Here is a 24,047-nt window from a genome sequence, read left to right as displayed (position 1 = left end):
GCATGGTTTGAATCTCGGCAAAGGCTTGTTGTTGTTTTTTTTTTTGTGGTGCTGTTTGATCAGCTTTTTTACAGGGTAAACAAAGGGAGCCGAGTACCTTGACTTTTAATGTGCTAGTGACGTTCGACACTAACCTCAGTAGCAAGGCAACGCTGAAATTTGTTTTGCTTACGCTTTGAATTCATGAAGCAATCAAGGTGGGTGACCAAGTAGCAAGGAAATAAATTGTTCGAAGTGCGCTTTTGCTTATCAAGCTCTCTTATTTTCTTGAGATTTGATGGTGATAACTTGAAGTACATTTTGCAGGATTTCAAAATTGGCCCGCAAGCATTCGTAGCAATGAATAAAGTAATGCAAGTGCATTTTTTATGGCAAATCTAGGGTCCTGATTACTGCATTTAAAAAATCGAGAGTGAGAGCTCATAAACCATCAAAAATGACTTTAAAAGGATAACAGAGTTCATACAGACGTGTACAGTAACGCACGTCGACGCAGCGGCTGACGCGTGATTCGCCGTCTATTGCGGTTATTCGGCCTGTCCTGCGTGTCCGCACGGTGCCGCCGAACGACGTCGACGCTCGCGCGACGCGTGATTTCGCGTCCACGTCGAGCTGACGGCAGCCAGCGAACGCGGTCCACCTCGGGGGTCGCTTCGGCCGGGCTCCGGTGGCGCGCACACCGTGGCGGCGAGTGGCGGTAACGTCCCGCTATCTTCAGCCCCCGGCGGCGTTCCGTCGTGGCCGCCGTTGCTGCTGGCCGAACCGAGTTTGCCGACATCCTTTCCGCACTCTCATTGTGTACGTCGAACTATGTACACCGGCGCAGTCCAGTGAGCTCCAGGAAATGGCTCACGGAGCTTTCCCCACGACAGGAACGGGGGAAAAAAAAAGGGGGCAAAAGCCATTTTAGATCTGAAACAGTGTCCGAATAAACCTGTTGACAAACTGTTGAGCAAACATTCACGCGTGGCGGTTGAGGCTTCCTTCTGTCGTTGCAGCCCCATCACTTGCGTGTGCGCCCTTTGACGGTGATTTCTTCGCTTGGGACAAATAGCAGTCGGCTTGCATTGCGCACTCGATCGCTACTTGCCCAAACGCCAACTATTTAAAACGGCTTCCAAATTTCTGTTCGCGCTCGAGTGCTTTTGTACACGGCACGACGTACATCCCCAACTGATGGCCTGCGCGCGGAACGAAGGGCCGACAACCGAAATCTGCGCAGCATATATGCCCTGTATACACCAACTGAATAAGCTTCATCGAAAACATATTACGCGGAAGTAGTTTTGCTGGCAACACTGTGAAACATTTAAACACTTAGACCCATTTAATAAGTGCCTTGTAAAGTCTTACTTGGGTTCGCGAAAACACTATGTTAAAATTATTTCACTGCTCCTCAAATGTTGTGGTCTCTCTACCTCGCAATATGCATAACCCCAGCATTGAACAAGGCAAGCACTCATGCACACCGCGAGGAACCACCGTGGGTTCGAGCTAATTGAGCACTCTCGCACGGGCGGCTCTACCTCGCAATATGCATAACGCCAGCCTTGCACAAGGCAGGCATTCATGCAGACCGCGAGGAACCACCGTGGGTTCGGGCTAGTTGAGCACGCTCACGATACTGAAACGCCGTCGCGCCAAAGGGGCGACAAAGGAATATGCCCAGGGTACGGAGGGAAGACGTTTATTTTATACTAACCTTCTAGTCACATATTTTACAGTCCCAATTACATAATTTACAGTACAGGTATACGTACTTCCCGTTAGGTGAAAGGGCGATGGGGCGCCACGCGCAAGTGCGCACGTTTCGTCGGCGCAGAGCCAGTGGGCTCTTCTGTCAGGGCAAATTCCGGGGTGCGCGCTCGTTGTGCGCGCGCGCATCGCCGTGCTGGCCGGATCGGCTCGCAGCAGCGAGGGAGACGGGGCTCATTCGCTCACAGGCGCGTACCGCACGGCGTGTTCGTCGAGTGGTAGGTACGGCCTTACTATATGCAAGCGTAGGGACAACAGGAGCAACCTTGGGCACGGGCCGCAGCCGGAAGGGCTGGTGGGCTTTCGCCGGCTGCAACAGAGTTGCCGCCGGCTGGTAAAGAAAGCGTCACATACCTTCGGCCAACGCCTTCGGCGTCCTGGAAGCGTCTCCCCGAACGGACCCCCGCGCAGGACGCGCGTTCGCGTCCTCGGCGAGAGTCGGGTTCGGGCCTCGTTCAAACGGACCAATGAGGTGAGGTTAGCTCCGCTACCAGGGCGGAGCGCCCGCTGCGTGACAGTGTTTTATCGCCGCAACGGTCTCTGCAGGCTTCACCTCACACAAGAGTTTGAGAGACGGCTCGGCTCTACGCAGTGGCGCCAAGACGAGCCGGAATTTTGGAGGAGAGAGGGGAAGAGCGCCGCGTAATGGCACAAACCCAGTGAGCGCGCATTGGCCTGGGCGTCAGGATCCCCACACTCCCCTCTCCTTAAATGCCCTCGCCGGTCTGAGAAGAGTTGACCGGCCATCGCCCAGGCATGCAAAAGACGGCGAAGAGTAGAAAAGAATGCATGCACACGGAGGTCTCAGTCCCCAGCCCATTCAAAAGGTTTACAAGCTCTACCAACACTACCCCATCCAGCACGAATGATACATACAGCAAAACTACACGCGACGCTGAGATACATAATACATGGTAACCGGTTCCACATGCATACACAAAATGAAGCTAATGATATATACAATGATTACAGGAATCGCGACACTATAGTAAGAACAATAATGGTAATAATATATAAATGCAGTGCGATACTATGCTACATAGGGTTACAAAAAGAGCACACACTACGACTAAAAAGAATCAGGGCTAAAGAAAAGACACAGGCATGCTAGAAACTACGCTGAGCTACGAAAATATTTTTACAAATTCAGGAGACGCGGTTCCGCGGGGCTTGTGCAAAGTTCTGCGGTTGGGAGCACGAAAGTTTTTCGGGGAAACGTCCGTAGTGGTCAATCAAGAAAGGAAGATGGTGGGCACCAGTGCCGGAACGACCTCACCGTAGCGTCGAGACAGCAGCTCCGTGAAGGGGGGGTACCAGCCAGGAGGAAATGCGGCTTGAGCAGCCAGCCGGCAGGTATAATGACCGCGATGGCGCCGCTCAGGTGTAGACCTCGCGTGGCACCCGATGGGTGCCCCGCCAAAGAGCGATGACCCGTCGCTGGTGGTGGCTGCCGCCCAGCGCGAGCGAGGCAGCTGCCGGACGACAGCCGTGGTGCCGATGACGCATGGTGCGGTTCCGATATGGCACCACATTGTCCACATCTGGAGAGGGCACCTCTTCCGCAGCTCGCAACTGGCCGCCAGTCCCGCTCTCGTCGGTGCCGGGCAGCCCGGCTGCATTCGCCAGCCTTACATGCCGTTGAACCCCCATAGTCAGCGTAACTGCTCCGGGCTCGGTCAAGTTCCAGAAACGGGCACCTGCGGACCCTCCACCACACCGACGAGACACCACGTGACGGCGGCCCGCACCGGACGAAGCCGAAGCCACTCGCGGAATGCACCGTTGGGTTCGCTGAAGCCGGCAGAGGCACACACCAAACGCACTCACGAACGCGTCCACAACACGCGCGTCACAGTGTTCGTGCCACCGGGGCCAAGTTCCTTCGCCACAACGCGGTGCGCCCCACTCGTAGCGTACGTCCGGCCCGCGTTTTCCAGGAAAACACAACCTCCCGTTGGCATTGAGTATATGGTCCCCCAAAGTCTGGCCTGCTCTCCCAACCGCACACAGTTCACGCAACGGCCTCCAGTACGCGCTGCTCGCCCGAACACAGGGGCCGCGGACGGCCGAAATCGGACACTTTCAAAAACAAGCCCATTACTTCTCGAACCCCGCGCGCGAGGAGCAGGGGATGTCCTCGAAGACCGACCGAGCTTCCACCCTCTCACCCTCGCTCTCCCGCCAACACCGTACGCCCCGAAAGAAGCAACTTCAAAAAAATGCTAGCCTTTCTCGCTACGTAGAAGTAAATAAAAAGAACCATAGTACATACTTCGTCCTACATGTACAGACTAAGGAGGGTTCCTGTACTCAAACAAATAACTAAAAAAAACGCATAAAAGAGACACTACTTTACATCGTGAAAAAAAAAAGGTAACACTTAACGCCTTCAGCAAGGCCAAACACTCGGACCATACAGAACCATGTAAAAAAAAGCAAAAAAAAAAAGAAATGCCTTCACGCTACACGCTATGGTACAAATGGTCAACACAACTCCATCCTGCAGTGCAGTGCGCCAAAGCGAGCACACAAAATATTCACCCATACCAATGGGTACTAAATACACCACTCGACCTCAGCAGGCATAAGGTGAAACACGATAAGACAAACAACGCCCCGCAACATGCACACTCCCACAAACCAAACAAAAGAAACATTTGCTTACAACTTGCTGGAGGGTAGCGGAAACTGACCACACTCAATGGGCTGGGGCGGCCAGGGCGGCCGCGCTGACTGAGACTGAGAGAAGTGGTCAGCACGGGCGGCTAAAGTACCTGCCCTTTAGTGTGCTATGATTACTGACCTCTTCGTGACGTCATATTGACGAGCTGGCCGAGAGAAGCCTGGATAAGCGTGGGTGCCTTGTCATCACCGCGCAGAGCCACTGTGCTCTAGCGCCGAATAGTCAGACCGTGACACCATATAAGTAAAGCTCTGCTTGCTTCTCGGCAAAAATCCCTTCAAGTCGCAAGCAACTACCTGCCATGGACGCACACTGTCAAATGGCTTCACAATTCCAGGCGGCTTCCCACCGTGCGCCCTCGCCGTTTGACAGACATGGCAGGACCGGCAACAGCGAAAATGTCTTGCCTCGTCCCGGGCCAGGTCACGGAGCGACTCAGTTTACCAAAACTTTGGAGCCGCCTAAATGCCCGGCGAATGGTTCGTCATGAGCCTAGCGCAGCAGTGCGCAACTCAGACTTAGGGGGTGCGGTTGGGAGCAGGGCCGGATTAAGCAAAATGGGGGCCCTGGGCTACTGCGCTAGTGTCGGCCCTCGACTCCCCCCCCCCCCCCCCTGCATCCCCTACGCCTTTTTTTACCCGAAATAAAAATATCTCTCTTTCTCTCTCTCTCTCTCTCTCTCTCTCTCTCTCTCTTAAAGCCTCCGTCCCCACCCTCCCCCCGCTCCACTACTAAAATGTACCATTTTGTTTTATTTTAGCTAAAAGCAGTTTTTTATTTTAAAAAAAGGTATTCCAATTACAAAAGAACAAAGTACGATTAATGGGATTCATGCGATACTGATGCATCAGATCTGTTTTTGCAACACACAACACAAACGCAGTCACTAACACGACCGCCGGAACTCGCGATACGTGTCCGTTCCGTGGCCGTAAACCACAGAGCGGCCATTGGTACAGTTCGGTTATAGTGCCTAGAATATTCTAGGCACTATAGTTTGGTCCAGCTCAAGAAAAAAAGAAAAACACCCAGTGAAAACACCAACAGCTATGTTTACTATGTGAATTTGTTTTATCTAGATACGTTTTCTTAAGCGTTTGGTTTTATGTGGGCCCCTAAATCTATAATCTCGTGAGGAGACATGCCGTTGTATCAAGAACAGTGTTTATTGGAATTCAACGGAAGCATCACAGTGCGGAAATTGTTATTCATGTTATGCAATAAGTACATAGTAGATTCGGTATATATTAATTTTAAGAGCTTGCAAGCACAAGAAAATGGACAATATACTTCAGATTAAATGACAAACTTTAATTATAAAGCATTTCTTTGATAATGGCTCAGTTAACAAACGAAGAAAAGAGGACACCAAATACACGTGGTGTGAACGAACGCCATTTGTAATGATTTGAGAGAAGAAAACAGACTACTATGGATGATTAAAAGCGGTAGTTACATTGCAAGAACAACAAACAAAGACGAACAAGAAGACGTACCCTTTTTTGGGTTACAGTTCAACGTTTACTCATGCAGGTTGGGAGAAGACACAAGAAAAATTCCCCGCATTTCCCCGAGGGGAAGAATGTGAAAGTGCGAATGCAGGAGTTGAATTTGCGCGGTTCGGTAATGTTCGCGAAAGAGAGATCACACACACACACACACAACTACAAAGAAAGAAAGATGCATTTATTCACAGACACCTATTTGTGTTGTCGTTGTACTTGATTGCTAGAGCGGATCTCAGCTTTGAAATTTCGTGTCAGTACTCCTTTAAGCGGGTGCATTAGCCCTTCTCACGCCCGATTCCTGGCCAATCCCCCACGTGGGTATGTGCAATGCACAGACACCTATTTGTGTTGTCGTTGTACTTGATTGCTAGAGCGGATCTCAGCTTTGAAATTTCGTGTCAGTACTCCTTTAAGCGGGTGCATTAGCCCTTCTCACGCCCGATTCCTGGCCAATCCCCCACGTGGGTATGTGCCATGTCAGCGGCCAGGCAGCGCGCGCCCATCTCCCCCCGTTGACAAGGAAGACGAGGAGATTCCTGGCCAATCCCCCACGTGGGTATGTGCCATGTCAGCGGCCAGGCAGCGCGCGCCCATCTCCCCCCGTTGCCAAGGAAGACGAGGAGCGCGCGCACCCGCTGCTGTTGCTATGCGGACGGCGGCGGAATGCGGACGGCGGTGGACGCTTCAGGCTCGCTTAAGAAGTGCATTCGCACTTAAAAAATCTCACGGGCACTCATGTATAGCGCTAACAATGCTCTTTTACAACGGCATCTTTCGGGCCTTTGCCTTGGCAAAATCCGATATAGTTTGTTCGAAAGATAGGTCTCTTACAAGGTCACGTTCAATGGACATGATAGCAAGCGAGTTCAACTTGTCGTCCAGAAGGTTTGAACGAAGGCGATTTTTTATCAGTGACAACTTGAAAAACGATCGCTCGCTCTCACAGTTCGCCACGGGTATGCTTAGATACATTCTTAATGCAATGGAAAGGTTCGGGAACACGTTAATAAGTTGTCTTTCGTGTAGCAACTTTATTATACCCAGAGCACTCGTGTCTTGGCACACAGAGCTTTGCAGAAAGTTCGCAAATTGAACGATTTCAGCCGGAAATACTGGCTCCAAATCGTTTGGGTAGGTCTCCACCAATCTCTCCGCTTGCTGTGCAAGAGAGATCATGCTTCCATTTTCCGTCAGCAATTTTAAGAATCCGAACTTATCGCAAAGATCAGCGTAGGCAGCCTTTCGCACTCGCAGAGCAGAGCCTAGACAGTCAAGTACTACATTATAGGTCTCTACAAGAAACTTTTTTCTACCACGCAGCGTACTATCGCTTTTCCCGTCCGGGTACTTACTCAAAGCGATGCGTTTGCTTTCATCCTGATAGCACTGACTAGAACTCAGCTTGCGTGCTCTCGCCTCGAAGGTATCAAAAAGAGGTCGCAACGAATCAACAAAGCCTTCCAGGGAGCTCAGAAGGTCTACAGCGGTTGAAATGTCTAAGCCTGGTTTCTGAAGTGCTACGCTCGTCTTGTCAAAACGCTCCAAGATTTCACACCAGAAAATCGCCATGAATGCCGTCTCCAGTTTTGCCATTTTCTTAAGGAGCGAGCACGCTTCACTCCTAGTGTCACCGTTTTCTTCCTCGTTCTTTGCGATGTGTTCAAGGCAACGCAAAATTGCACTGAAATTTTTCATAATAGCCTTGCATGATTCAGCATGTCTTGACCACCTGGTCTGAGAAAGGCTTTTTAGTACGAGGTGTTCCCCAGTGGAATCCATGCTGTCCAGAAGACATTTCCACCGCTTGGGGGAGGCAGCAAAGAACACGTACAGTCTTTGAGTGACACTGAAGAATTTGACGGCCTCAAGGCAACTGTCAACGCTACATGCGCCAACTAAGTTCAGTGAGTGACCAGCGCACGGGACGTATACTGCCAAATTGTTGAGCTGTTTGATTTGTGCTTGCAGTCCTTTGTGTTTGCCTGACATGTTACTCGCGTTGTCATACGCTTGCCCCCTACAGTTGCCAATTGAGATGCCGTTGGTTGTCAGTAGGGACATCACGGTATCAAAAAGGTACAAGCCAGTGTGGGATTCAATGGGGACAAACCCCAGAAAGCGTTCGTGCACTTTCGCATTTAAACAGTACCGTAAAACCACTGACAGCTGATCAACGTGAGTAAGGTCTGGAGTCGAATCAACAATTAGAGAGAAGTACTTTGCCCTTTTTACTTCGTCAGTGAGCCTGTCCTTGACAGCCTTGGCCATGAGCTCGACGAATTCGTCACAAATTGTTTTTGACAAGTAAGATGGGTGGCCTTTCCCCTTGTTCCCATAGCGTTTGATGTGCTCCTCTAGGAAGGGATCAAACTGGGCAATGGCTTCAAGTACTCCCATATAATTGCCATTTCTCGGGGAGCCAAAAACCTCCTCGCTGCCCCTAAACGCCAGGCCACGCTCAGCTAGAACCTTGATCACTACGACTACGCGCTTCATCACCTCTGTCCAGTAAGCGGTCTGAGTGACCAGGTGTTTAACCAGCTCCTTGTCAATTGTGCTGCTCGAGTTAGAGCGGGTTAGCCATGCTGCCACGCAGTTCCGGTGTTCGACACTGTTTTCATGCGCGGAAACCTTTTTTTCTCCTCTTTTCCAATCAGAAAATCCGTGCGTGGTGAAAGAACTCGGGTTGCTCGAAAAGAGTTTACACATGAAACAGTAAGCACAGCCTTTGGACTTCGAATAAATTAACCAATGTCGCTCGTATGCCTCCCCATTGACAGCCTTTCTCGCGAAAAGATGAGGTGACATATAGCGTTTCTGAGTTTTGTATTGTCTTTCGGAAGACGGAAAACTTTCTGCCCTATTTTGAAAATACAACAGCCCCTTCTCAATGCATTCGCCCCGAAAATTATCAGTAATAATGTCCGGCCACTTAGCTGGGTCACTTTGCAGAATCTCGGGGCCTACCTCTTGCTGCTGTGGGTCCTGTAGTTTGTCGCCACAAGACGCCAGTTGATCCGTCCTGTCGAGGCACGCGGGAAGATGATCCGCAGTCGAGCTACCGTGAAAAAAGTCAGCGGGGTCTTTGAGCGTCGTTTGCTGGAGCTCGTCATCAGCGGGCTGATTGGAGAGGTGTGGCGCCAGTTGATCAGAAGCAGTAGAAATCGGGTGGGGCAGAACGCACACGTGGAACTCCATGGCAGGGGTTGCACCGAGTGGCATGGATGTTGCTTGCGTAGGGACAGGACAGGGCTTGCTTGACGTCGGTTGCTCACAGGTAGAAACGGAGGAGGTTGCCGTCCTTTGTGCAGAACCCGGTGAACCAAGGGGAGTGAACTCTTGCTGCTCACCGGGGAATCGTTGTGATGGAGTCGATAAGTCCTCCACAGAAGCACTCCCGGCACACTCAGGATTTTGAAACGAACTCGTACTGGAGCAATGACACGACTTCACGGAAGCTGCACTCAACAGATATTTCGTCATCTTTGGCAGCTTCTTTTCACGCTCTTCTCTTTCCAACTTTGCCTTTCGTTTGGACGCACCACTTTGATGCTTTCGAGTGGACATCTTCTCTTTTAGCTATTTCCTTTCGTTCACCAAGCTGGTGAAATGAGACTTGGATCGTGCGCCAACGCTAGGCCAAGGAAAACTCGTTGCTTCTATCTGTTGGCATCTTAACGAGACGACAGCGGCGAAGTCATTTATGTTACACCAGAAGTAACGCTATTTCCACTGACTTTACATACTATGTACATGACGTTACAAACACTTTGCAACATAAAAAAACAATACTGTCCTGTCCAATCGTAATGCGAGGTTTTCCCTCTTCCCTAAAGTCCGATTGGTTGATTTCAAGATGTCCAGCCCCGGTCCAAATGCACCATTCACCTTCTGCGCACCCGTCTCTCCCATAGTGTCCGTTGGTCTGCTTTAACCACGCCTTTCACTACGTGCCTTCTCTCACGTAAGTCCCAGGGTTCGCGATGCCTGGCGCCAACCTGTCGGGGGAATGCGACACAGGGTCTAAGCTCGCGCCGTCAAAGCGATCCGGCCTTGAAACGAATGGCTTGCCAATAAATAACGCAGCCGTCGCTGCCTTTAAATTGTTTCTCGGTATGAGCAGGGTGTCTATTCATGCCATGTTACTGGTGCCCCAGAGCCGGGGCTCGGGCAGTCCACTGGCGATGTCTATCGTACGTATCGTTCGTGCTTTGTTCCTCTTGCAGGCCGCCTTTTTCGGGATTTCGGGCATAACTGACGCGCCGCCTCGACTCTGGGCTTCTCGAATTTTGAGCAGCGGCGCAGCCGGCGCAAACAACCGTCAGATTTACACAGTCAACGCATCGGAAGCGTACCACTCACAGTGGCTGGCCGCCCGATGGATTCGGTAACGCTGGTCGGCCACCCGCTGCGACTTTAACGGCTTCGCGGCGCCGCGTTATCTTCAGCGCGTCTAGGTTTATCCAGCCTGGTGAACGGTGTTCCTTCCCTGCGACGGACGTTTCAAGTCAAGACGAATGCGGCTTGCCGATGGCAGCTCAACGCATTGCAGCTGGCGGTGAAACAGAAAACAGACGCCGAGAAAGCAAGCATCCTCTGGAACGATGTACACAGGGTGGGCCGACCCAGCTCGCTGCTTTGGCACTGTTAGGGCCCGTCCCTCCAGAGGAGCGCTGCGTAATTGGAAGCTACAACAGGAACGTGTGTGTCTCCTATGCTCCGACTCGCACGGTGTGATGAAAACTGACGAAAGATACGCAGAAGCTGAATTCTGCGAACACTGAGAAGCAGCAGCCGAACACCGCTGCAAATCTTGCTTGCTTAGTTCGGCCCATTGGATTGTCAACTCGGCTGGCTGCGAGTTCGGACTCCACTTCCTGGGAGGCTGAGCCGTTCCCTTCCGCCGTCTACGGAGAAGAGACACACGAAACGGGAGACCCAAGCCCACGCGCAGCGGCTAATCCATGTTTTTTTTTTTTTTTTTTTTTTTTTTTTTTTAATAGCGGACGCCCCGAGACCGAACGATCCCCGCAGGGTTCGAAACAAACTAACAACACGATACACATGGCGCTTTTGGCAACCTGAACCCCCTCGCTCGGAAACAAGGGGCCGCGTCGAAACTTCGGCGGACAAGCCGCCGCGACCCCCCGCTGCTTTCTTGGGGTTGGCCGAGCGAAGTGGGGCCCCCTTTCCTCGTTCTGCTTTTCTCCCTGTCACGCGTGTCGCTCGAAGTTTCATTATCTGAGGTTCCGTACATTAGGCCAGTTAATGTGGCCCCTTCCCCTGCCCTTGGAGACGAGGCCCTGGGCTGCAGCCTCCTTAGCCCCCCCCTTAATCCAGCACTGGTTGGGAGAGCAGGCCAGACTTTGGGGGACGAGCGCCGCGTAATGGCACAAACCCAGTGAGCGCGCATTGGCCTGGGCGTCAGGATCCCCACAATGTCTTAAAAGAATATTATACGGAGCGTTCCGGAGAGTAGTTTTTTTTTTTTTTTTGGGGGGGGGGGGCAGTCCTGTTTAGCGTATTTATAAATGATATTTGTAATATTACCAGACAGACAAACTATAGAATCTATGCAGCATTTTTCTTTTGTCTGCCGATATAAACAAACTTACTGAAGCTGCAAATCGCGTGATACAAACTTTATGAACAGTGGTCATCTCCGAATACATTAAAAATAATAAGGAAAACACAAAAGCGCCAATCTTCTGTCCTAAAAGTGAACGTTTTCCTGTTGCACCACCTACATTTTTGATGGGTGGCATACCACTGAGTAAGTTGGCAGTTTTAAAATTCTTGGCATTACATTTACACCCACAATGTCTTGGGGATGCCCGTGTCACTGATGTGTCAATGAAACTTGCCAGATTGTTGGCATAACTTTCGAGCAACAAATTTCTGTTACTATCGCGCACTGTCACCATCATGTGCGAGTTAATTTCCCATTATGAATTTCGTGCTTGAATTATTGTTTTCTTGTCTGGGTCAACACCGCAGTATCAAATGTTCAAAAGTTATTAGCTTTGCAACAGAAAAGGCTTAATTTAATTATAAATGCACCTGACGACTCCCCCAGTAGACCTATTCACGCTGCATTAAGTATAACACCAGTTAACAATTTTGATTTGCAGGTTTCTGTAAAAAAAAAAAAAAAAAAAAACTGGTTGACATAAATGACTTATTTCTCTCCAGTTTTGTTGCCCTTATGAGAAATAAGACCCCTTATCTCATTCGACAAACAAATACTTTCAATGACGGTCGATAACATCGACATAGTGTCTTGTCTCGCTATTGACGCATCGTTTGTTTAAATTTTGAATTGTACACTGCATGTCTTTCGTAAAACTGTGCTGGTGCGCACATTCAAGTTGTGTTTTCTTCTATAAATGATTGTGTATAGTGAATCCTTTTGTGCAGTCACTTTTGTACAGTACTCTTCAAAACACCGACTTTAGGTTGTATCCATGCCAATCAATTTGTGTCACTGTTTCCGGTACGAGGCCAGTCGAGCAGTGGCAAACACTGCTTTTTCTTGTCATTCTTAGTTTTCCCGTAAAACTGAAAAAAAAAAAAACAGCTTGATTGATCGATTCATTGGCTTGTTCTTTAGCTCCACCGACGTTACGTTTGCCGCCCAGTCACGAAGGTCAACGCTGGCAACAGTGACATTGGATCACAGTACGCATTTCGTTTATTTGCACATCTGTACAAAAAGATACTGTTGAAAACACGATTCGCACTAAAACAGGGACAAGTGACCTACTAGTGACATAGAGACCGACCGCGTCACGCGTTCCGATGTTATTGAGGCAGAGTGGTCCGTGCAGAAAAATTTCAAAATACCCTACAGGGCTGATTTTGCAGAGACGGAATGGAGTTTATTCGCAACCGGGCAGATCCAGGCTCTTTTGCGGGTGTTAAAATAAGTATACTGTAGAATCTGATAGTAAGAAGAAATTCGGGCTCGAACGGAAATGCTGTTTTGTAAAATGTTAAAAAGCACTTGGAAAGTAGCTAGCGGTGCCTGTGATTAAATGCTGAGACAGCGGAACCTAACAGTTTTCGGTCGGAAAGCGCCGGAAGTGAAGACGTTAACCATAACGACCGCCATAAGTATTTGCATTTTTGTGTGCTTTGCAATAATTTGAGCTGCCAAATATTTTTTAGGTTACGCCTACGTTTGTAATGATAAGTTTAGGCACCGAGCGTCGCCTCCTGTCAATTTTCACCACTTGGGTGCCAGGTTAAAATGATGTCCTTTCGCTTGGTTGGAAATTGTTTACGTGTCCGAGAATAAGCGGAGTGATGTGCACAACGGAAGTGTGCCAGTCCCCCCGACAGAAAGTGGCGGCAGCGGCGGCGCACTTCCTCGTAGCCGGCGCTCGTCGGGCCGGAAGCGAGCGCTCGTGCGAGAGTCGTGCGCGCATCTGCGAATCCGACGGCGGCGCGAGGGGAATCGCTGCGAGACAAACGACTTCTCGAGAGTGAGCGACCGCCGCGCGCTTCGGGTGGTCGCGGAAAACGCAGCCTCGAAAAGAGAACCACGCGCGTTGCTCAGACAGGTTTCTGTACACGCGCGGTGGCATGGAGCAGAGCGACGTGCTACTATCTGGGACAAAAGCGCGCGGTACGCCGTTGCCAGCCATGGAACGTTTTTACAGCGATCAAACTCCGCCGCGGCGCGTGACCCCTTTCGGTTGCCGTGGCGGCGCGCGCGACGCGGTCAGCCTCAGGTCAGCCAGAGGTCCCCAGGTGCTTCGCGGCCTGTCGCATCCAACCTTGTGTTGGAGCGAGCTTGTGCGTGCGCGACATTTTTGCTCGCACTCTTATAGCAAGCGCATCGATATGCGCGTCTCTGTAGTTTGTGAGCTCACTTGCCGCATTGCGTTGGTACTGGCTGCAAGAGTGACTGCAGTTCAGTGCCATCTGCGAGCGACAGAAGGCATTCATTCAAACAGGCCCACGGCGGGGCTCGAGCGACGGCGTTGGTACAGCGCGCGCCGCCGCTCTAGCCCGGCTGTGACAGGCCGCCCGCGACTCATCATGTTGGCAAAAATGGCTGCCCCCTCTGCCGACGTGTATTTCGTGAATTGTCGAGTGACGTTGAGCAATTACTTGCCTGGAGGTGCAGACTTTATTGTCATGCAGAGTTCCTCTCGCAGAGAGACTGGAGAACGTGCCACAATGGTTTCCGCGTTGTCTAGTACTCGCTCCAAATGTGGACGGCACGTGCCGGGCTGAGCTTACTTGTCTTCCCCATCTTGTGCTGAAGCCGGAGACGTTCGAAGGGGTTCAGCGCGCGTTGACCGTGCCTCCGCGATGACGCGGAGAAGTGCTTCGCATTCGGGTCCTCCGCGGAGCTCGGTGCACGGGGAAGGCCGTGGATTCCTTCGCGAACGTTCCTTGCGAACCGCGGGGATCGGAGAACGCCGCAGTGAAAGGGGACGCACGCTTGTGGGGGCAAAACGCGCGCATTCCCTTCGCCCGGAAGACTTCCAAGCTTCAGTCCGGCCACTGCGTACCGGCTGCGTTCTCACGTCCGTGGTGGCGGCTAATCTTATTTTTCAATGTTTTCGGGTGGGCCCGGGTACGGCAGAGGGCGCGCGTGAAACTAAAATGACTAAATGTTAGAAGGGTGCGGCTATTTTATCACTAATATTGCGCGATTGTGCCAGAAATCGGGATCAGGCGACGTCATTGGCCTGTTCCCAACTGCGGGAACGTGTTAAGTGTGATAGAAGACGTCGACGGCGGTAGACATTTCAAAAGCGGCTTTCATTTCGTTAATTCTCTAACATGCAAACATCAATGTGCGCCTCGGAATGTCGGTCATTCCAAATAAGGCGAGCAGATAACCATTATGGCGCTAATTAGGGCCACTCGCAATATTTATATAGAATCAGGGATGTCGGTTCTCGCCGTCATAGCAGCAGCGCTTATTAATCGTGGTTAACTTACGCTTACGCCAGAGTTAATTTATACACCAGTAAAGCGGTCTGAGTTACCTCCCGTCGTTTTTTTTACCGGGTATATTTTTATTAAAAGTAGTCCCGTCTGTCTAATCTATCAGCTTGCGGTTTTACTCATTATCATCTCTGAGCGTACTTGCATCGTTTTCTGTTGCCACAAAAGGATGGTTATTTGGACATGAATATGACCCTCGACACACTGGTGCACTATTTCAACATGCGACTCCTGTTTCATTTTGCTCACGTGGCGGCAAGGGATTAACCGGTTGGTAAAATTAATCTCGAATGACGCATTATAATCGATTAATCGGAAGGTTTGTCGATCAATTGCCGACGCCAACTCGAAACTTGTAAAGGTGCATGCGCTGTTGGCATATAGCGCTGGATGAGTGATATATAGAGAGAGGGCCGGCTATGCTCAGAGAATCTCTTATAAACCACTGGGCTCAAAATCGGTGTTGTCGTTATTACTTAGAATGACCGCCGGTTGATTGGTTGTAGGGTTTAACGCGCCGACGCAACGCAAGCGATGAGGCGCGCCGTAGTGGAGGGCTCCGGATTAATTTTGACCACCTGGGGATCTTTAAAGGGAACAGACAACCGATTTTTCTCGCGTATATGTTATCTAGCTCATATGAAAGCCAGCGTTTTATATAGCCCGGTAACAACAAGCAATTTTTAAACAAACTGGCGGAAATAATTTTAATTTGGCAGCAAACTTTCTGAAATCGGAAGGGTGGCGGTTCGTAGTGTCGAAACTTGACACTATAATATGTGTCCCTGTCACGTGACCTGCAAACCTAGTAGCTACTGTAACTGCTGAAACGTTTATTTACGTATTGAAAACCTTTTAACACAAGTATTTGTACACGCTTAAATAGTATATGTATTTCTAAACATTACTTTGAAAATTCTAAAGACACGCCGCCCGCCGCCGCTGGGTTGCTCTCAGTGTGGCTAACTGAGCCACCATGCCCAGAATCAACGGCAGCGTTCAGTAAACAGACCCAGCGAAGGAGCTTTGACGATTCTGTCTGAGTCAGGGGCGTTTGTTCTGCCAAAATATTTGATTTCAGTCTCCAAATACGCGAACGGCAGCTTAAAAAAAAAAAAAAAATGTCGCGCCCGGGGAGAATCGAACTTCCCGCCTCCACAACGTGAAGCCAGATTCTACCTATCGTCTACCCCAACAGATGGCGCATTCGTGCAAAATAGACCCTTGCATTAAAAAAAACACATAAAGGAACAGGAAAGCCTGCGATTCACACTTTTTTTAGCTGGGAACAAGTTTTTAAATATCGTTTTTTATTTCGCATACAGACAAAAGTATGTTGCCGAGCTACTCTATATCATGGTTGCCAGCATTAGTTTTGGGAGGGACACATACGGCTCGTAGATCAGAAAATTCGATTTAAAAAGTTCTAGAGCGTTATCAGCAAAACCGTTTCTCGTCAAGGTGCTTTAAGTGATGCCCTTTCATTTGGGATAGAGAATATATACTCGACAAAAATCGGTTGTCTGTCCCTTTAACGTGCGCCTAAATCTCGCACCCATGGTCCTTTTTGCTATTTGCCTCCATCGGAAAAGCGGCCGCCGCGACCGGGAATCCAACCCGCGTCCTCGTGCTCAGCAGCACAACGCCTTATAGCCACTGAGCCAGCGCGGCAGGTAAAAAGGCCGCCGGTGCAAGAGTAAACATCAGAATTTGCGCCAGCGTGCGTATGTGGAGTAAAGTTGATAAAGTCAATCTATTACTTTGAGCGGAACGTACGATATCGCTGGGAATCGAAACAGGCTGTCCTGCAGATTAGAAGCGCTCGCTCTACGCCACATGAGCACGTTGCCAGCGGTGGAGCAAGAGTTCCCCCAGTGCGTGACAGGTGCACGTGAGTAGAAGAGGCGCGTCCCGGCCGCGGAGAACGAAGGAGCAGTGTCGGCAAGTGTCGCCTGCACCGCCAGCTTCTTTACCGGCTAGGCGCGGTCGCCCACGCAGATACGCCAACAATTAAGGGCCAAGGCCAAAGACTGCGAAGAGAATTTGCAGTGTGGAAATCTGATAAGTGTCACCTGCGAAAGTTGTAGTGCTTTCGCGTCATGTTTAAAGACGACATTCAAGCTTCTGGGTCTACCTAAACGCGAACATTTTGATCTGGCAACTTTGTTCCTATAGACTCAGCCGCCAGGCAAAATCTTAAGAGTTCTTCAACGAGAAGTTTATGTATCGGCAAAACATTTTCAAACTTGTAAAATATGGAAGCGTGGCTCATGCATGTCAGCATGGTTGAGCAAAAAGAAAACAAGGCGTATTTTTGCAAGACGTCAATTCACAACTGGCACTCGCAGCGTTCTCCTTAAATTATGAGAATACACGGGAACTTCAGCTTTGCGTTAGCACGTAAACGTACCTGTTAAAGCAATGTTTTGTCCGAAAAACAGAAAGCACTTGCGCCTCCATCTACCGCCAGGCACTAGTGCAACAAAAGGTCCAAACAGGGTGGCGCCCTGATTCAATTTTCCGTTTTCCCGTTTTCGCATACGAAAACGGAAAATTGAATCGAGCACTGCATTCGTCCTGGGAGGTGGGAAGAAAACAGCGGGGGACAAGAGAGGCAGCTACGTGCATAGGCGCCGGAAGATTATCTTCTTTCATCGACATTTGCAGCGAAACGAGCAGTTGTGCGGCCTGCGTACTATTTTCTCTGGGGCTGCTGCATATAAGCGTCTTCTGGAACGCCAGGCTTATGGCTGCCTAGGAGGGCCCCCCAATGCTGCCCGTTATTTGGAAGCGCGCGTTCCTCCGTTATTAAGTAGGTGTCGCGTGCTCACTGTGCAGACGTCTGTGAGAGTCTGGGACTTTATTGCCGAACCGGCTGCATTGTTTCGCGCACCAGTGGCCCAGATTGCCCGTGAAGAAATCTAGTACAAAACTATTTTTACTAGTGACTAACAGGTTTGCTCCTCTTCTTGACAGGAACACTGCGCTCTCGATCAACTTCCGTAATAACTTCCCCGAACTATTACATCTCCGATTCTGAATGGTCTCCTCCCAGATCACCTATACAGGCGCCCCTCAGCTTGGTTAGGAAAAAAGAAAAAAAAAAAAACTTAAAATGGGCGCATTTGCCTCCTCTCTTAACTGACACTTTTTTTTCTTCGTCTGGATATTGTGTCTCCACATTTTTCCTGCTTAATTTTAATGCTTGCCAGTTTCTACGAGGGTTGGATGCGTCGGGTCATGAAGGCACGGATTGTAAGGAAGCTTTGTAAATACACGTGCCCAACAACGATAACTTCAGCCGCAATTCCAGGTTCGCTTTCCGTTTTTCCCCCAGCCCTTTCTGCTCCTAAGGCTACTCCTCCCAAAAGGCCGCCTGGTGTGGCCAAGTTCACCTTTGGGTTCCTGGGCGTCTCCTTTAACGAATAGGCTGTCTCGCTAGCGAGGATAGCGCTTCCTGGGCCAGTCCTAGAGTGTTCATTCAGCCGGCATCCCGAGTGACCGCCCACATATCGCAGGCTTTTAAGATTAGTTTTATTGTTTGTGAGGGGTTGCTATCACTTGAGATTCGTCCACCTATTTCGACGGTGTCTTTCACGCTATACCCTGAGGTCATAATACAAACCGCCCTTCGCTGTCGTGTGCCCGAGCAGGGGCCGTCACAGGTCTCCTATTGCGCAATAAGCTTGTGCAGCTACTGTAATGAGGACGAGTCCGTCGACCACCGTTTATTGCGTGCGGATATGCGTCGTTCTGAGCTCGTGTGTTTCACCCTTTATTGTCCGGTCGGCAAACACAGCTCCTTGAATTGCCGTTCGCCCTCCTTGAATTGCCGTTCGCAGAGAGAGAGAGAGAGAGAGAGAGAGAGAGAGAGAGAGAGAGAGAGAGAGAGAGAGAGAGAGAGAGAGAGAGAGAGAGAGAGAGAGAGAGAGAGAGAGAGAGAGAGAGAGAGAGAGAGAGAGAGAGAGAGAGAGAGAGAGAGAGAGAGAGAGATCCTCCGAAAATCCAACTCAATTTAATAAAAAAATCCGCCAAGACCACGTGAATGAATTCCAGCGCACTAATTCCTGAATGACACACCTTGGTCAGCTGTTGAAACATTTTTCTACTACTGCAATTAGCCCGTCATACGTGAATTATGAAGTTCAAGACACTTGAAATCTCAATCAGCTTCAATGTTCCCGGCTATAGTTTTATTTACTGCAGGAGCTGGATAAGCAAGTTTACGAAGCACAATTTGTTTTTGGCTGCCACATTTGCATGCGTAAAATAAAATCTCCTTCTTCCGGATACGTGGTGTCAAGTCATTTACATCTACGCGGCAGAGCCGGCGTCAAATTATTATTTTTAACCTACCCGCGCGTTAAAATTGGTGGCGTGTTATAATCGTGCAAATACGGTATTCAGCTCCCCACGGCCCGCCGACTCAGCCGGACGAGCGCGTCAACCCACCCGCTGCCTCTGAGTCGAACGGACTCGCCCCGACGGCTTTTGAACTCACCCCTTGAGTGGAAAAAACCCGTTTTCCTCAACTCAACTCTCCCTCGTCGGGCAATGTAAACGGGGCTATTGAGGTCGGAGCTGGTCAGAGCTCTCCCCCAAAGCTCGTAAGGAGAAATGGAGGGATTTGGAGACTGTAGTGCGGCGTTCGCGCAGCCCCCCCTCTAATGAAAATAGCGTCCCGGGGGCTTCGCAGAAGCAGCATAGCGGGGAATATACGGCATTTAGCGGGAGGCAGCGCAGTTGACGACGCACTCCCTCCTCTTTCCGCTGCCAGTGTCTTGCAGGGAGGCTTTGGCCGTAGCGGACGATGCCGGGCGCGCGACTGGCCGACCTCAACTCGGCCATCTCTTGCGTGCTCTGCGGCGGCTACCTGGTCAACGCCACCACGCTGGTCGAGTGCCTCCACTCGTGTGAGTACTCGCTGTGCGTGCTCGGCGGCGGCGTCCAAGGCGCTCTGCGGTGACCCTCCCCGCCTTGGCTGCTTTCAGTCTGCAAGGTGTGCATCGTGCGCTACCTGGACACCAGCAAGCTGTGCCCCATCTGCGACCTGCCGGTGCACAAGTCCAAGCCGCTGCAGTACATTCGGTGCGTGCACCAGGGAGCTCTGCTGCAGTGCTGCGTGGCATGCCTCACTGCGCTCCTGTCTTGCCGCTGCTTTTTGCTTCGTAAAACGAGCTGTGAAAGTGAAACGTTCACTCAGCCGCCCTGTTAGCGCACGTCGTTGCAGAGACGTTTCCCTGTTCAGTGGAGAAAGCACGTGCTGCCGCCGCGCACTCCCCGCCTGTGAGAGAGCGATGCGATGGCACAAGTGCGCTTGCAGAGTGCAGGGAGTGCATCGGGGCGTTGCTTGTCTCGGGTTGGAACCTCGCGAAGGGAAGAATTAAACCCGTGGTTCGCGCCTTTCTTTCATTGTGCATTCAGGGTGGACAACACACTTCAAGACATTGTGTACAAGGTGGTTCCAGGGCTTTACCAAAGTGAGTACACTTCGCGCGCCATTTTTGAGCTCTATATCACGTCGTGTAGTGAGTGCCGTGAGCTTTCCGTCGCTGTTGCACATTACTACATTGAGCGTGAACTAGTGACGCGTTGTTGAGGGACATGAAGGCGGGAATGCGTATAGTTGTGCATGTGGCATGGAAGTGAACTTCATCTTCCCTTCACGTGTGTGCTTGTGTCACGTCGTGTCCTGTCATCGTGAAACACGCAAAGCTCATCTTGTCGCTCGACGAGGCAGTACGCAAAGGTGGGGGAGAGGAGGGGGGCGAAGGGACCGCGGCCCCCCTGTGAAAGGGGGGGGGGGGGGTCATGATAAATGGGTCACTTATTCTGCATAATATCTAAACTACTATTGAAAACTATTTTTCTGTCCCAAGCAACGTACCCTTGAAATTTATGGAAATTCGACCCTGCTGCAACCCAGCCATTAGCCATTTTGCAATGCGCCTGAAAAAAATATACTCGGAAGGTTAACTAGAGCACGCCCCATATTTTTTTTTTTAAATTTTGGTATTAATTTCTGGTGTGTTTCCGTTTTGTTTAGTTTTTACTTTCTAATTTGAATGCTTTCCCTCAACTTTTCTGGGTCCGGCCCCTCCGAAACAAAATCCTGCGTATGCCACTGGTCACAGCAAAGCGTACTGCGCCTAGCCATGCGGCGGGCGCACTGCGCATGCGCGCAATCGGTTCCGGTCCTTCTGTGGCGTCGGTCGACGAGTGTACTGTGCGCCGAAAGTGCCTTTCCGCTTTGCTGTATCTCTGTAATGTGAAAGGAGCACTGACACGAAATTTTAAAGCCCACATAACTATAGGTAAAAAGCTTCCTTTGTATGTGGAGATACCTCCCAGGAAGTTAGTTTCAACCCTAACCGTTCGGTATAACATATTTTAAATCAACTTTAATCTGTGCACTCACGAGAAACCGCAGAACGGCACTCTTTCGCCATCGTGCCGCGCCCCAAACTGCTGCCGTGCATCGCTTCACGGTTTTGGGGCTCGTCATGCTGCCCGGGCGCGTGGCCTCGCGACCGCGGCGGGTCTGAACGCGTCCAGACCGGCCGTGGTGCGACCAGAACAGGGACGTCAAGAGCGCCCTGCTGTGATGGCGGTCGCCTTGGTGTTTGTTTTACCGAAACCGAAATTGACACGAATAAACGGGGCCGTAAACAATTACTTCATCTTCCAGTGACCATCTGATGCGCCGTTCTATGATTAGTGGCCGGTAGGCACCCGTAGCAGCAAGGGCGAAACCTTCGTGTCTGTACTCCCTAAGTGAGATCATTGCAGCAGCGCCCAGGGTACACTAGCAGCGTACACTAATCCCGAATTCCTGTTCCTGCAGAGGAAATGAAGAAGAGGCGCGACTTCTACGAGAAGCACCCGGGACCCGGTGAGTGAGAGTGCTTCTTCTGTGCACGCTGGCTGATGCCATTGATCGCACTTGCACACGGCTACCGAAGCATCGCCTGATTGTGCATATCCGTGCTGCGAATGTTATATTTAACACCTTCAAGCCCCCGCGCTCTTGATCTTCGGGTCGCCTCCAGCCTGCAATGTCGCGAAATTTAGTGGGTCGCAATTGCTCAGACGTTTTATTTTGTCCGCTTCACACAATGCCGCGGAATTCAGTAGGCGGTGATTGGGGAGGCATTTTATTTTTATCCCGTTCCCGCAACATTTAGCTCGGGAAAAACAGGTCGTCCGTTATTAAAGCGACGTTATTTGCTCCCGTTATATGTAGCCGCCTAAAGGGAGCCGTGCGTGCCCTTGTGGGGCAGTGTCACGTGTGCCTGCCACGTTACCGTTGTTTTTTGGCAGTGATTATCACGGCAACCGGGAGAATTACCGCCAAATTTCTCACGGCAGTCGCCTCTCATTGGCTAACAACGCGCTACCCGGAGATTCTAGGGGATAAATATTTCCTGAAAAGTAGTGTTTGCAGCTGCCCCTGTAGCGGTGCGGTATAGTACTTGGTTTTAAACGAGAACGCTCAGGTTCGAGCCCGGCATTGCAATGCTTTCTTTAGCTTTCGGAACTTTTTCGGGCATCGTGATTTTGTTAATGCTTAAAAAAAAACTTTTTTTTTACTATATCAAGAGATCCACGCAAAGAACTTCTAGAATGGGTTGAATTACGTTTAATATAGGTTGTGTTCTGTGTCGTTGGGCTGGGTTAAATTAGGTTTGTTGCAGCTTGGCTGGATTTGGGTAGGTTATGACGAGTTCGGTTAGGTTACGTTAGGTTTGGTGAGGTTATGTTACGTTAGGTTACGTTGGAACGTAATATTACTGAGCAAATTTTAGGCCAGCCAGCTTTTATGGAAACCGCTGTGCGAATTTCCCGGAGGTAATTCTCACGGCTGCCGTGAGATTAAACGCAGTCTTTTTTTTTTTCTTAATTCGGCTGCTCAACCACTCGCCCGAAGGTCACGCTCGCGTGCTCTCACAACTTGCGGCTTGCTGTTATGCCGGGATCCTTTTCTTCTCCCCTCCCCATTCGTGGGCAAGCGAGCCCCGGTGCTTCATTCCTGTCTTCCACCTCGTTCAATCCACGACCAGCAGACGCGAACGTCTCTTGCCCGGAGGATCGGGGCGTCGTGGACAGCTCGAGGCGACTGATCTTTAGCCCGGACGACACCATCAGCGTCTCCCTGGAGTACTGTGCGGGGTGAGTTGAAGGGAATGCCCCTGAGGGGACGCTGTGTCGCTACCGCCCTTATTCTTTGCCTGATTACGCGCAAACACACACACACACACACACACACACACACACACACACACACACACACACACACACACACACACACACACACACACACACACACACACACACACACACACACACACACACACACACACACACACACACACACACACACACACACACACACACACACACACACACACACACACACACACACACACACACACACACACACACACACACACACACACACACACACACACACACACACACACACACACACACACACACACACACACACACACACACACACACACACACACACACACACACACACACACACACACACACACACACACACACACACACACACACACACACACACACACACACACACACACACACACACACACACACACACACACACACACACACACACACACACACACACACACACACACACACACACACACACACACACACACACACACACACACACACACACACACACACACACACACACACACACACACACACACACACACACACACACACACACACACACACACACACACACACACACACACACACACACACACACACACACACACACACACACACACACACACACACACACACACACACACACACACACACACAAAGAAAACCTGTCACGCCGGGTTACTAGCTTTTTGTGGCTGTGGACTTCAAGGGACGAATTTTTGCACGGTATGGGAAATAACAACACGGATGCTAACCCCCTGAACGAGGCGGACGTTTGCTTGTCTGCAAGAAGGTTACCGGGACGATGCCTTGTTTGGACACGTGCATTTTTTTTTTCAACATTTCGATACATTTTAAGGGCCGTGAGAACGTAAAGGGAGCATGCACAGCTTGACCTTGACGAGCCTGTTCCCGAGCCATGATGCGGG

General features: G+C 50.5%; 1 protein-coding gene across 2 annotated transcripts in view; it reads left to right on the top strand.

The window, feature by feature from the left end:
* Positions 1-24,047, top strand: part of LOC144170824 (uncharacterized) — a 104,338-nt gene that overhangs the window by 49,503 nt on the left and 30,788 nt on the right. The window contains exons 2-6 of one of the 2 annotated variants that reach the window (XM_077700842.1): positions 19,688-19,823; positions 19,902-19,998; positions 20,335-20,390; positions 21,755-21,802; positions 22,974-23,079. In XM_077700842.1, coding sequence (XP_077556968.1) covers positions 19,721-19,823; positions 19,902-19,998; positions 20,335-20,390; positions 21,755-21,802; positions 22,974-23,079 — 410 coding nt within the window. In that variant the 5' untranslated portion in view covers positions 19,688-19,720. Of the gene's footprint in view, positions 1-19,687; positions 19,824-19,901; positions 19,999-20,334; positions 20,391-21,754; positions 21,803-22,970; positions 23,080-24,047 lie in introns of both variants that reach the window. The other variant, XM_077700841.1, reaches the window with a different exon arrangement.

Source organism: Haemaphysalis longicornis, unplaced genomic scaffold, assembly GCF_048455015.1.
Source record: "Haemaphysalis longicornis isolate Haplotype H1 unplaced genomic scaffold, Haemaphysalis longicornis Haplotype H1 scaffold_2, whole genome shotgun sequence".
NCBI classification, from domain to species: Eukaryota; Metazoa; Arthropoda; class Arachnida; order Ixodida; family Ixodidae; genus Haemaphysalis; species Haemaphysalis longicornis.
Note: the sequence above shows the minus strand (reverse complement) of the source record. Positions and strands in the feature narration are given on the sequence as shown.